Source organism: Gracilinanus agilis, chromosome 2 (genome assembly GCF_016433145.1).
Source record: "Gracilinanus agilis isolate LMUSP501 chromosome 2, AgileGrace, whole genome shotgun sequence".
NCBI classification, from domain to species: domain Eukaryota; kingdom Metazoa; phylum Chordata; class Mammalia; order Didelphimorphia; family Didelphidae; genus Gracilinanus; species Gracilinanus agilis.
The window spans coordinates 35,150,021-35,164,537 of NC_058131.1; the positions used below are offsets into that span (position 1 = coordinate 35,150,021).

Consider the following 14,517-nt stretch of genomic DNA (forward strand, 5'->3'; position numbering starts at 1 on the left):
GCCCAGAACTAGAAAAGCAGAAGCGTGAGATGGACAAGTGGAAAAGAGCAATGCTCATGTGGCTCTGCTCCTTGTTTTTCGATTGTGTCTGACTTTGTGACTCCAGCTGGGGTGTTCTTGGCAAAGGTACTGGAAGGGCTTGCCATTTCCTTCTCCAGCTTATTTTACAGAGGAGAAAACTGAGGCTGGCAGGATAAAGTGATTTGACCAGGGTCACATAGCTCATATGTATCTGGGGTTAGATTTGAACTCAGGAAGATGAGTCTTCTTGCCTCTCGGCCCAGCACTCTATCCACTGGGCCCCCCAACTGCTCCTTAGCACAGAACAAAACGAAAAACTGAGCTGGCAGTGCCACACCCCAACCCCTGGAGGCTCCAGGCCACGGGTGACCCACAGGCCTACAGAGAGTGGATAAAGCAGTGCTCTGCTAAGCACCTGCACCCAAGGGGCCAAAAGGCCAGCATTCCGGAAATACCTCCACAGAATGGAGGCGAGCCAGGCCCTGTGTAGAGGACAAAGGAGAAGAGATGGTGCTGGAAGGGACTTGGAGACCCTCTAGTCCAACAGAGAAGGAAATGAAGGCCCAGAAGTCTCAGTGCCCTGTTCAGACAGGTGGGGAGAGGTAGGCCCAGAATCCAAGCCCTCGGCCTACTTCCCAGCGTCTCAAGCATCACAGAGTGGAAGAGGACCCTCCAGAAGACCTTAGCAGGCTGGGCCAGCCTTGGATGGCAGGACTGACAAATGCTGAAGAAGTCTGGCAGGGAGAAAGAAGGGACAGGCTGGAAAAGGGGCATCCAAGGGTGAGGGAGAAAGGCTAAACGACCACCCTCTGGGGCCAGAAACAAGCTGCAGGCCCAAGGCCAAGGACCATTCTGTAGTTAAAGATAAGGAGAGAAAAATAAAACTATTCTGAGGTCCCACCTCACATCCATCAGATTGGCCAATATGACAGAAAAGGAAAATGATAGGTGGTGCAGGGAATGTAGTGAAAATGGGGCACTGATGCCCTATTGGGGGCCTGGGATCTGATCCAACCATTCTGGAGGGTGATTTGAAATGACACCAAAGGACTATAAAAAATGCCATTTGCTTTCAGAGAAAAACCTGATGGAGTCTGAATACAGACCAAAATACACAATATTATTTCATTATTTCTTCTTCCTCTTCCTCCCCTTCTTCCTCTTTTTTCCATTTGAGATCACTTTCACAAAATGATTAATATGGAAAAATGCTTTATAGGATGGTACCAGTAAAATCTATATCAGATTGCTTACCAGCTCAAGGAGGGAGGAGAAGAAGGAAGGAGAGACTCAAAAAAATTTTTTAAATGAATGTTTAAAAATTGCTCTTACATGTAAGTGAGGGAAAATAAAATGTTGTTTTAGAAAAGATAATGAGCACAGAGACGATCATTCCAAGGAAGTATGGTACAGTGGAAAGACTCTGGGCTTTAGGATCAAAAGACCTGGATTCAAACACCAGCTCTTCCAGTAACTGCCTATATGACCACAGACAAGACATTTAACCTCTGCAGGCCTCAGTTTCCTTATTTGTAAAATGAAAACTTTTCATTAGATGACCTTCTAAAGTCTCTTTCAAGTTCTAAGTCTCTGATCATCTGTAACTCTCTGTCTACTTATTGTCTAAAAGAACAAATTAAATTCAACCTTTTTTTACTTTTTGTGACAAGAGAAGGTTCTCTGGGAGGAGGAGAAAGGATCCTAGGGGCAGTTAGGTGACTCTGAGAATAGATCAGTAAGAAAACACCAACCACTACTGCCCTATATGCTCACTCTCCCATCTATATCAACTGTCACGAGCATGATCTCTCCCGGAGTTGAGGGTATCCTTGATTAGGATATTAGGAACAAATAAGCAGACTTACCCAAATGTAGTAAGAAATGAGTTTGAGAAATGGGAAATTATCTTCCTAAAGCTCAGGTATAATCATGTGACTCCCCTTTTCTCCACCCCCCCCCCAAATTTCCTTCCCAATCGATAAACTCCTGTTATTCCTTATTACCTCCAGGATCAAACATAAAATTCTTTTTTTGGCTTTTAAGGCCCTTCCTAACCCGGCTCCTTTGTACCTTTCTTAAGCTTTCATCCACTCCATGCCCTCTGCAGTCTGGCTTTCTTGCTGTTCCTCAGACAGAGACACTCCATCCATATATCCATTGATGTTTTCACCCACAACTCCCTGGCCCTTTATCTCTGCTCCTCATTTTGCCAACTTCCTTCAAATCTTTGGCTGAAGTCAGATGCTTTCCCCACTGCAACCCCTATAAGCTTAAGATCCCTCTCACAACTCTTCCTGTCAGTGCTTGAGAAGTTCATTTCCCCATCTAGAATGCAGTATATTTAAAAAAAACAACTCTTAGAATCAATACTGAGTATCAGTTCCAAGGTAGAAGAGTGGTAAAGGGCTAGACTCCTGCTAGCGAACCTATGGCATTGTGTGCCTGACAGGGCACTCAGTCTCTAAAAGGCTCACCATCACTGGGCTACCCAATGAGGGTTAAGTGACTTGGCCAGGGTCACACAGCTAGGAAGTATCTGAGTCCAGGTTTGAACCCAGGACCTCCCACCTCCAAGCCTGGGGCTCTATTACTTAGCTACCTTGCTGCTCCTAGAATGTACTCAATTTTCATGATTAACAGTTTGTCAACATAAGTCACCAAAGCAACAGTAAAATAATAGACAGCCTACTATTCTGGAATCGATTTGCTGCTTCTTCTAGGACAATCCTCTTAAAAGCCCCAGCCCCAAGCAGAAACCCAAGGTGTCCTGAGCCAAAGTTCTGACTTAATTTCATCCTTAGTACCTCTGCACAGGGTGGTTGAAATGAGAGTTTCCTCACTTTTTGAATTCTGGATCCTAACACCAGATCCTCCACTAATTTAATTGTCTAACTGCTAGAACTTAATCTCTACTAACTAGGATTCTTTTCTCTGTTTGCTCATTCATTCCCAATTACTATCTCCAACCCTAACACCCAATTTAATGAGAAAACAGGAATGACTTTGTCTTGGGTTTGTCCAAACCACTTGCCTGTTACTTGTCTTCTCCAATTCAGTTTAAGTCTCTCATATTCTGATGAGTAACAAGATTTACACTATCTTGAATTACTTCTCTCTCTCTCTCTCTCTCTCTCTCACACACACACACACACACACACACACACATAATTCTTAAAGAAAGGCAAATGGCCTGGAGTTGGGAAAACCTAGGTTCAAATATGACCTCAGACACTTCCTAACCCTACAACTCTGGGCAAGTCACTTAACCCCAGTTGCCTAGCCCAGTGATGGCAAACTTTTTAGAAACCAAATGCCCCTCCAGCACATTACAGCACACATGCCATAGGTTCACCAACACAGGTCTAGCCCTTTACCACTCTTCTGCCTCCAAACTGATACTTAATATGGATTCTAAAACAGAAGGTATGAGTTAAAAAAAAAATTAAGAGAAATGACCTCAGTGTTAAAAAAAAAAATCCTACAAGCAACATTTTTTCAGTTAGTAACTTGGTCCATAGTTCAGAATTCCCAGATACACATTCAACTTCCTGAATTTTGTTGGACTTTGATTATTTGGAAACTGAAGCTAAAAAAGAAATAAGATCCTACCATATGTATACATTTGGTTTGATTCCACTATTTTGAAACATCTTAATATGCTCTCTGTAAGCACATGCCCTTCTATTTTACTTCCTAGTCCTCACCTCCTAAATAAATATTTCTCTCTAAATCAGACGTCCTTTATTTGAGCAGATGCCATCACAAGACTTGCCATGCCCCCAAACAAAACAGAGCTAAACCCAAGTATGAAGACTCTAAGGTCAACCATTACCAGTTAAATCATATGACATTTAAAGCAACAGTTAAGTTTTACTTGAAACATACTTGAGGTCTTTAACATCGAATTTGAGTCAGGAGTCATACCATCAAGAAAGATTCAAATTAACTATGTTGACAGCATTATGCTCTAAGCAAATGGGGTTAATAAAGTAAGGCAAAAGCTAGTCCCTGTCCTCAAGGAGCTTCCAATTGTCCTTTTTTGTATTAAAAACATTCAGGCAGCCTTTTTCGTCCAAGTAGCAGAATACATTACTAACACTTCTACCAGGGAACCTATTTAGTAATAAGAGAGATTCTCATTCAAATTCACATTCAAATCTTTATTTCTTATTCTAAGGAAAAAAAATCATGCTAATATTTAAATTGCCTATTCTTTATTTTAAAACTGTTCCTTAGAACCTGCAAAAATACTTAACTCAATAGACACTATTAAGCACTTGTATCTGAAGGAATGTGAAACCTAAAATTGTCTTGTTATAAATAAGAAGGAAGGAAGGGAGGGAAGGAAGAGGGCCGGAATCAGATAGGAGATATAGCTTATAGGAACTGAGGGAGAATGCTCTTGCATGGCAAACAAATGCATAGGTTGCTAGTGGTCTAAGACCAAATTCAGTTTGCTATTTTCAATTGTTTCAGTCATATCTGATTCTTTGTGACCCCATTTGAGGTTTTCTTGATAGAGGCACTGGAATGGTTGCCATTTCCTTCTCCAGCTCATTTAACAGATGAGGAAACTGAGGCAGAGTTTAGTGACTTACTCAGGGTCACACAGCTAGTAAGTGAGGCTCAGAAAGATGAGGCTGATTCCAGGCATTGGATACTATCTACTGGCCTACCTAGCTGCCCCAAGTTCAGTTTAAGTGAGTTAAAAGGAGGAGAAAAGGTCACTTCTCTCTTCCTTTACTGAGTTTTAGGTTTGGTTTCATCCAAGCTGGAAAGAGAATTAAATGTAGGATATAAACTCATCAGTTCAACAATATGTTCATTTCTTTTGCCCTCAAAGCAAATCAGAAACTAAATGAGCAATATAACAGGCACGTAAGAATACTTGCCCTGGATTCCTGGTTCAGAACCTATTTCTGAGGTTAAAAATCTTTATGTCCTTGAGCAAGTCATTTAACATCTTGAGTATGTTTCCTTGACTATAAAATGAAGAGGTTGGACCTGATGGCTTCTGTTCTAATCCAGATCTAGCTCAGGCCAGTCCAGTGATTCAGGCTCAAAATTAGAACATAGTCAATAAAAACAAATTTGCTTAAGTAGAAGATTAAAAAGGCTGCAGCTACTAATTTCTAATTAAAATAGACATTCCTACCCTAGCCTCTGAAGTCTCTTCCAGCTCTAGATTTCAGACCATCATTAATTTTGTTTTGAGCATTATTTTAATAAAAGTAATATGTTTAATATGTTTTCATAATAGAAATATAACTTGTTCACTTTTATCCTCGAATGTACACCTATTCTATCCTGGGGTGACAGTGAATAGGGAAAAAAATACAGGCATTCAATTCATTAATAGTATAACCAAATCTTAAAGTCATAAACTTTAACCTAACAGCCAATTGTCCATTTATGGCAGTGTTCCTAAGGAACTAATTTCGCCCTCCATTATGATTTCAAAGAACCAATGATTGTTACATTTTTACGTAGAGAAACCGATATATTTTTCAGATACCATTTTTTAAATTTTTTATTGATTAATGAATTTAGAATATTTTTCCATGTTTACATGCAGATACCATATTAACATTCATTCAACCATCCAATCAGCAAGTACTTATTTATTAAGTATGTGCAAGGTGTCAGATACAAAGATAGAACTAAAGAGTCCCTGTCCTCATGGAGCTTACATCACAGAGAGAAAAGCAACACTGTCTACAATACAAAACTGATACAAAGTAAATAATCATTTTAGGGGAAGCTCAAGAAAGTCTTTCTTAAAAGTGGCACTCAAATCTGGCTTCAGACACTTCCCAGCTGTGTGACCCTGGGTAAGTCACTTGACCCCCATTGCCCACCCTTATCACTCTTCCACCAAGGAGCCAATACACAGAAGTTAAGGGTTAAAAAAAAAAAGTGGCACTCAAGGGAGAGAAAGAATGTGGAACTCAATTTGTTAGAGGAGAAATTCCAAAAAATGTTTTTCCATGTAAGTAGGGAAACAACATTACTGAAAGATAAAAATGAATTAAAATAAAAAGTGGCACTCAAGATTAACTTTAAAGGGAGCTAGAATTTCAGCAGACTCAGTGAAGAGGGGAGTGAGTACAATACAGAGCCCAGAAGCCTCTCAGTTGTTTTTTGGGGTGGGGAGAGGATCATCACACTTGTACTTTTAAAATACCTTATTTGACAGCTTATGTGGAAGATGGATTGGTAGTTTTGATTTCTTTATCTGAACATTGCCTATTCATGTCCCTTGCCCATTTATCAATTGAGAAATGGTTTGATTTTTTTGTACAATTGATTTAGCTCCTTATAAATTTGATTAATTAGACCTTTGTCAGGTTTTTGTTATAAAGATTTTTTCCCCAATTTGTTGCTTCCCTTCTAATTTTGGTTGCATTGGTTTTGTTTGTACATAAACTTTTTTTTTTTAAACCCTTGTACTTCGGTGTATTGTCTCATAGGTGGAAGATTGGTAAGGGTGGGCAATGGGGGTCAAGTGACTTGCCCAGGGTCACACAGCTGGGAAGTGGCTGAGGCCGGGTTTGAACCTAGGACCTCCTGTCTCTAGGCCTGACTCTCACTCCACTGAGCTACCCAGCTGCCCCCCTGTACATAAACTTTTACATTTAATGTAATCAAAATTATTTATTGTACATTTTGCAATTTTTTCTAACTCTTGCTTGGTCTTAAAATCTTTCCTTTCCCAAAGATTTGACAAATATACTATTCTGTGCTCACCTAATTTGCTTATAGTTTCCTTCTTTATATTCAAGTCATTCACCCATTCTGAGTTTATCTTGGTGTAGGGCGTGAGATGTCGATCTAAAATCCCTCCCATATTGTTTTCCAAATTTCCCAGCAGTTTTTGTCAAATAGTGGATTTTTGTCCCAAAAGCTGGGCTCTTTGGGTTTATCATAGTCTGTCTTGCTGAGGTCACTTACCCCAAGTCTATTCCACTGATCCTCCTTTCTGTCTCTTAGCCAGTACCATATAGTTTTGATGACTGCTGCTTTATAGTACAGTTTAAGATCTGGTACTGCTAGAGGCCAAAGATATTGGGAGCAGAGACCAATTAGAAGGCAATTGCAGTAATCTAGGCAAGAGTCAATGAGAGCCAGAATGAGGGTAGTTATAGAATGAATGGGGAAAAAGAGAGAAATAAAAGAGATCCAAAGTAGAACAAATGAAAATTGGCAACACTGATATTGAGGGTGGGCAAGAGTGAGAAGCATAGGGAAGCCTAGGAATCTGGGTGTCTGGAAGGATGGTGGTATTCTTAACAGAGCAGTGAAGTTAAGGAAAATGGTGGGTCTAGAGGAAAGACACAATTCCATTTTGGACATGCTGAGTTTGAGATGTCCAATAGGCAGCTGGTAAGGCAGGCCTAATGTTAAAGAAAAATATATTTGGCTAGATATATAAATATACAAGGCAGCTAAATGGATAGAGGGTCAAGTCTTAAGTCAGGAAAATCTAAATTCAAATCCAGCCTCACTTAGATTTGACACTTAGTAGCTGTGTGGCCATGGGCTGTCTGCCTCCGTTTCCTCATCTGTAAAATGAGCTGGAGAAAGAAAAGGCAAATCACTCCAGTATCTTTGCCAAGAAAACCCCAAATGGGATCACAAAGAGTTAGATATGCTTTATAGAACTGAAATTCATAATCACAAAAAGATCATTGGACCCCTGGGAGCTGATGAGGTCACCAAGAGAAAAGTAGTAGAAAAAGGATGAGGACCTTGGAAAAAGCAATAGGAGACATATCCATAGATGACAGAGAAGACTGAAAAGACAGGAAGGGAATTAAGAGAGAGTAGAGTCATGCAAAACTGGGGAGAGGTACAAATTTAGGAGGAAGAGGTAATTAGTACTATCAAATATTGCAGAAAAATCAAGAAGGATAAAAACTAAACCAAAATTATCAAGTTAAGCAATTAAGAGATCACAGCTGTAGGTTAGTAACAAAGCTGGACGGTACACTGAAATGAGCTAAGAAGTGAGTTCATGAAAGGAGAGGAACATCACATTAAGTTTGAGGAAACTGAGGCAGGAAGATAAAGCAATCTATATACTTGTTCTGCAAATGGAAGGAAAGTTATCCAAGTCCTAGGCCCCAGACTCCTGATAAGACTTCTAGCCATAAATGAGCCACACAAACAGAAAAGCTAATACCGTGGTCTTCGTGGTTTTTTGTTTTGTTTTGTTTTGGTTTTTTTGGCCCAAAACTACTCTGGTCATTTGATAAAATTATGTAGATCATCTAGTTCAGTGAGCTCCTTGCTCTTTTATCCTGCTTTATACTCCAATATACCACTTTCCAAGGGACTCTCAAATCTTTTATCTGCACCTTCCCCTACCTCCAATTGCTAAACTCCTTTTCTTTCCTTAAAAAATAAACCTTCCAGTTAATCCTTGACATTTTAGCAGCCTATTTTCTCCTTCAAGATCTGGCTTAAGGGGCAATCAGTAAGGTAAGAGCTCCCAGCTCTGCTGCCAGCTTTTCTGATGATGACTTCTTAAATGCTGAATTTCTCCCTGTGCACATTAGCTTAGGGGAGATGAAATGAAAATTTTCCAACTTTCTGAATACTGGACTAGAAATCAGGAGACCTGGGTTCTAACACTGAATCCTCTACTAATTATCTAACCTGGTACAACTTAACCTCTACTAACTTCCAGATCCTCCTTCTGCAGAACATCTGGATTCAAATCCCCTGTCAGATACCTACTGACTGTGGACCTGTGGGCCTGTGACTTAATCTACCTAAGCAATAGCCAACCATACAATGGGGATTCTACTACTGACTACCTGTCAACCCCACAGACATGCAGTGAGGAAAACATTTTGCATAGCTTAGAGCTCTATGTAAATGTGAGTTATTATTATAATCGTACAAATGACTAAACAAGGATTTTCACCTTTAGATTCACTGCTCCAATACAGAGCCTTTGGAACAAAAGCTAAAGTACTAAGACTCATCTCTCTCTGGGTCTCAGTTTGATTTATATATATGTAAAACTTGTCAGAAAGCAAAACTTACCCACAGGATTCTTTTGATCACCCCATCCTCTCTAGGGCTTTGCATAAAGCTTTGCAGCTGGACAAAGCCCTCAAAAACAGTCTGCCAGAACAAACTAACAGAGCAACAAACCTGTTAACAAAGTGGGCCTAAACAGCTGCCTCAGTTTTGTCAAATTGTTGGAACACTTCGATTTTTAGAACAAGTCGAAACATCACCCTGTGATGTCATTGGTCCTCTTTGAAAGGAAGACAAGCCACAGAAAAACTCAAAATTCTATTGACTTTTTAGTCAAAATGGAACATGTTGAAAAAAGTTGAAGCTTGTCTAAAATCTAGGACATACACTTTACATATATTTCCCATTTTCTTTTCAGTTACCAAAACTTAATACAATACATACCAAAACAATACAATTCAGTATTAGCCATTTTGAAACAAATAAGATGTTGAAAATTCTATTAAAGAAAAAGTTTGCAATCAACAACTAGGAATTCGCACACTGATTTAAGAGTAGCAAAAGAAAATATATTAAACAGTTTTAAATAGTTTTAGTCACTAATTACTTGTCTAAAGCATTACAAATATTTCTCCTCAGCTATTGGTTATGAATGCTTGGTTAACCCAAGTCTGTTTTCTTAACTCCTCCTCCTCTTTGATACAAACAGGATATGGGCTATTATTGTGGAACTGATATTTTCCAGTTCTTATGTGTTGTTTTTTTTTAAAAGAACACATTACAAAAATAAAAAGTTGCCAAGACTTTCTACAGGAATCAGGAAAAAGGAGCATCAAGCTAAGACTCACTCATCTTATTGTACTTTGTCTGATTTAACTGAGAACTTTTGAGATTTATTTTTAAATAATCTTTTCCATACATGTCTGATTCATTTAAGAGTTGCAAAAAAAAAAAATGATAGTTGATACCTTTTCAGGAACATCTAACTATGAAGTTAACTGAGGCTTGCTCCAATAGAATGCTATGGAACAATTTCACTAACAATGGTCTGCTTCAAACTAGTTTTCATATAAAAAGCCATTTAATGGTTTCCTACAGAATTTTAGAAGCAAAAAATAATATAGGGTTTCTATAGTCAGTCTTTGGTTTCCAAGGTACATTTTTTACAGATTGAGCATTTGTCTAATTTTATAGAGAGAACAAAAATAAGACATGAAAGTATATTAAGAAGTTGAAAAACAAAATGAATAAGCATTTAAACACCCACTACGTGCTTACACACTGTAAACTGTGGATATAAAGAAAAAGAAAAGTTCCTGCCCCTGAGGAGCTCCCAAGCAAATAAATATATACAAACAAGCTAAATGCAGGATAAATAGGCAATAACAGAAAGAAGGCGCTAGAATTTAAAGGAATAGGGCTAATAATAAAATTGAAGAAATACTTGGTGCTATTATAATGCTTTGGGAACCACTACATTGTTAGATTCTTTTACTTCTTAATCTTGACTCTAAAATAGAAGCATTAGAGTTGGTTTAATCCATTTAACATTTCTCCAAACAATCTGTTAAATAGGACAGCATTTCTCACTGGGCTGCTGTGAAGATTAGCAGTCTGTAAAATACTTTGAAGCAATCATCATTGTCATGTTACATTTAGAGCTGCCTTTCATTTATTTGATCTTTACAACAACCCTGTGAGATAGAGAGGGTATTATCTCCATCTGAATTTAAGGAACAGAGGCAGTTTTCATTTATTTGTCTGGCTTAAACAGCTGGTTATAGTTAGTAAACCAGGATTTAGTCATCTAAGAAGTCCAGGGTTCATCTCAATTTTCCAGTTCAAGTACTACTTGACTCAAGCAAATCCGGATAAAATTAACTGACTCATTTCAAAGCAGAAAGCTGAGGGGCTCTAAGATGACTGAAGCTACCAGGCAGTGCTAGGTGTTTTTAAGAGGAAGGAGGCCTAGCAGCTCAGACAACACAAACTCCTCACAATGTTTACATCGGAGAAAGAAAGAAAAAAAGAAGGAAAGGAAAGGAAAGGAAAGGAAAGGAAAGGAAAGGAAAGGAAAGGAAAGGAAAGGAAAGGAAAGGAAAGGAAAGGAAAGGAAAGGAAAGGAAAGGAGAGAAAAAGTCAAAGGCCAGCCAATACTAGGGAAAATTTTGTAGTAGAGCTTTTAAAAGTTCTTGCAGAAAAATATTAACACAAATGCAACAGCAAACAGCCCTTCATGGTCAGACATCTAAAGTAGTTTTTGGGGGTTTTTTTGTTTGTTTGTTTGTTTTTTGTAAAATTTGCCAGGTAAAGAAGAAAACAATGAATGGGAGAAAGTGAAGTTTATTTTCTTAGCTATGAAACTCTTTTCTCCAAGCATTTCAAACAATAACAGAAACCGCTTAACCATCTCCACCTGACTCTCCAAGAAACGATCTCACTCCAGCTCCTGAGGTCTTGTGGGTACTGGGGGCTGGGAGGTGATTATTAAATATGTTCCAGAAAATAACTGGGTATTGGGTTTAGGTCACCCCCAAACTCTGAAGCTTTGTTTCTCCCCAGCTCCTCCCTCCCCCACTTTCCATTCTTCCAAGTAAGAGCCTGGATCACATCTGGCACTGAGAGGCACCATGTCCCCTTCTTGGGAAGCACCTTTCTGCTCTAAAATATTTTGATTCTATGAAATCGGAAGTGGTGTCAAGCCAGGCATAATGAAACCATAGCCAGACCGTCTCATCGCCCAAACAAACTTACTCCCCTAGATGTGAGCCCTCGCAGCCCTCCGATGGGGGAGGGGAGGTCGTTTGCAGCCCTCGGGCGGGGGAGGGGAGAAGGGACAGTCACTGAAACTGACCACAGACTGGGGTGCTCTGTTGGGGGCTGCCCTACGGTCTCCTCCCACCGCTTTCCTATTCCAAAGGGCTGGCCATCTTTAAGCTTCCATCCAGCTTTAGGTCTTTTTTTTTCTGGAGCCTGAGCGGCGGCCACTCGAGCTAAGGTAAAGAAGAATCATCCAGCTTCCACTGGTACGGAATTAAGCGGAATTTCCAGATCTGTTTCCTCTGCTGTTTTCCTATGTGTGCTAGAGTGGAAGCAGCCCTGGACCGCGAGTCCGGAGAACCCGGGTCTGCCCCTTCCCTCCCCTGGGTCCACTCTTCCTCCTCCTAAGAGTCAGATGCAGTGAATTCCAAGGCCCCTCACCAGAATAAACATGTTGGGGCTCTTCTGCCCTCCATTTATGAACACTTTCTCCTTCCTCAAATTATTTTGTGTTAACTTCCCTGTAGGACACTTAGTGCTTCCCAGAAGAATGTAAACTCTTAGAGGCTGGGGCTATTTCCTTTTGTCCCTGGACCCCTCGCACCTCTGCGAATGGCAGATGCTTAATAATAAATCATGGCTTACTAAACTGTTAAGGCTTCCAAACCAGGACCTCTCTGAGCCCGTCTCGTCACCTACAAAGTGGGGATGGATCACCACACATCCTCTCCCCTAGGCTGCCGCGAATAGGGACTGGGTAACTTCAAAGCGCTCCCATTCCCGAAGCCATTTCTGTTCCCGCCTCACGGATGGAGGGAAAGCAGAGTGGGTCCTTGACTCAGGAGACTTGACTGAATCTCAGCTCTATCACTTTGATCTTGGCCAAGTCGTTTGCCTTCTCCCGAGTCTCGGAGACCCCCTCGGGGACCTGCAAAGATCCCTTCCAGCCATAAATTCTATTACATGTTGGAAGAGATAGTGAGTCGCAGGGTCCTGGATCTAGAGATGGAAGGGAACTCGCGGCCGGGATAGCATCTGGAGTTGAGCGATCTGACTCCTGAGCTCGTGCTTGTTTCCCCATGGTAGTGCCTGAGTTCAAACTTCTGCTCTGCCCCTTAGGACCCCTCTTGGCCTCAATTTCCCTCTCTATACTAATGTATGGATAGGTTAGGGTGATAGGGCACCTCCTGCCTCAGTTTCCCTCAGTGTATAATGGGGTGTAGAGGTGTCGCCAGGCCCCTCCTGCCTCAGTTTCCCTCTGGGGTGGGGAGTTAAGGGCCCGAACCCACGCACCTGCTGTTCGGCCGCAGCTCCGGCTCGTCGTCCAAGTCCGGCTCCCGCGGCTCCTGATCGCCCGCGGCCGCCGGAAGCGCCTCGGCGTCCTCCACCGTCACCTCGGCGGCAGCTGCCGAGGGCACCGCAGCGTTGGCCGAAGTCGGAGCGGCCGAAGCACCTAGGCCAAAGGCGTTTGCTTGCTCCGCAGCGGCGAGCTCCGGGGCCGGGCCCAGGGCGGCCGCCATCCCCGCCGCAAGCGCAAGCAGCAGCGGAAGCAGCAGCAGCAGCAGAGCCGGCGCCAGCGGGCCCCGGCACTTCCCGCGCTCCATCAGCAGCGCCCCGCACGCGTGGACATGGAGACGCCGCCGCCGTCGTCGTGAACCTCTTCCCGCTTCTCCGGACGAGCCCCGGGCCGGGGGGAGAAGCACTTGGCGGCCGCGCCGACACCCAGACTGCTTTGACAGTCAGCTCGGTTCCCCGGGCCACGTCTAGGGCCCACCTCGTCGGCGGCCCTTCGCCTCCGAGGCCGCTCATTGGGCCACCTCCTAGCCCATCTTGTACCGCCCTGGGAGACGGACCCATCTATTAGTTGGAATAGCTGCCACTCAGCGTCCTAGGGCAGAGTCTTGCGGGGGAGGGCGTGCTTGCTCTGGTTGTCAACACGGCGGGTGCCTATCAAATCGTACTTGGAGCTCCCGGAGCTCGTCGCTCTTCCGCGTGTGGCCGACCAATGGAAGATGCCTCTCCCCACATCCTTCTCATCTTATTGGTGCTTCCGCAAGAACTCGCGAAAATTGATCTGGCACAGGATTGGTCAGAAGGCAAATGATCAACACCCCTCAGGTTGCGATGCCATAAGGAAACAAAATAATGATTGGCTAGAATCAGTGCCACTCGGAGGAATGGGCGATTCTTTCTCCCTGATTGGCTGGAAGCAGCACTTCATACGTGGCTGATTCTGACTGTGAAGGGGTGGGGCAGTAGTCATGACGCAACCTGGCAGTTCCCATGTGAAGGGGAAACTGGAAGGCGGAGTCGAAGACGGGGGCGGAACTAGTCTTAAAGGAGTCACCTCTCTAGAAAAGACTCGAGTTCTTTATTCATGCCAGTAACTGGGGCAAATTAAAATCTCAAGTACTTTATAGTTACTCCTCCAGGAAGAAAGTCATCTCCGTTAGATGCCCAGTACCCAGTGACTCCGTAGTAAGAAAAGCAGTTCAGAGAGTCATGCGTTCGAATCCTAATGCTGACACTGGCTGTGAGTCCTCGGGTAACTCACTCAAGCTCTCTGAACCCTCTCACTGACTATTAAATTAATGTATTTGACTCCCAGAGTGGTTTTAGGGAAAATGCTCTCTCAGCCTTAAAGTGACGTAGAAATATAAATTATTACCATTCCTTCATTCAACATGTTCTGACACCATCAATTAGATGTAATTAACATTATCAACTAATCTAGACGCCATCTCTTCC

At 42.1% G+C, this 14,517-nt stretch overlaps 1 protein-coding gene across 1 annotated transcript in view; it reads right to left on the reverse strand.

The window, feature by feature from the left end:
- EIF2AK3 (eukaryotic translation initiation factor 2 alpha kinase 3) overlaps positions 1–13,373 on the reverse strand; it is a gene marked incomplete at its 3' end in the record, with an annotated part of 50,056 nt that extends 36,683 nt beyond the window's left edge. The window contains exon 1 of the mRNA XM_044659316.1: positions 13,063–13,373. Coding sequence (XP_044515251.1) covers positions 13,063–13,373 — 311 coding nt within the window. The remainder of the gene's footprint in view (positions 1–13,062) is intronic.
- Positions 13,374–14,517: the final 1,144 nt, after the last annotated feature.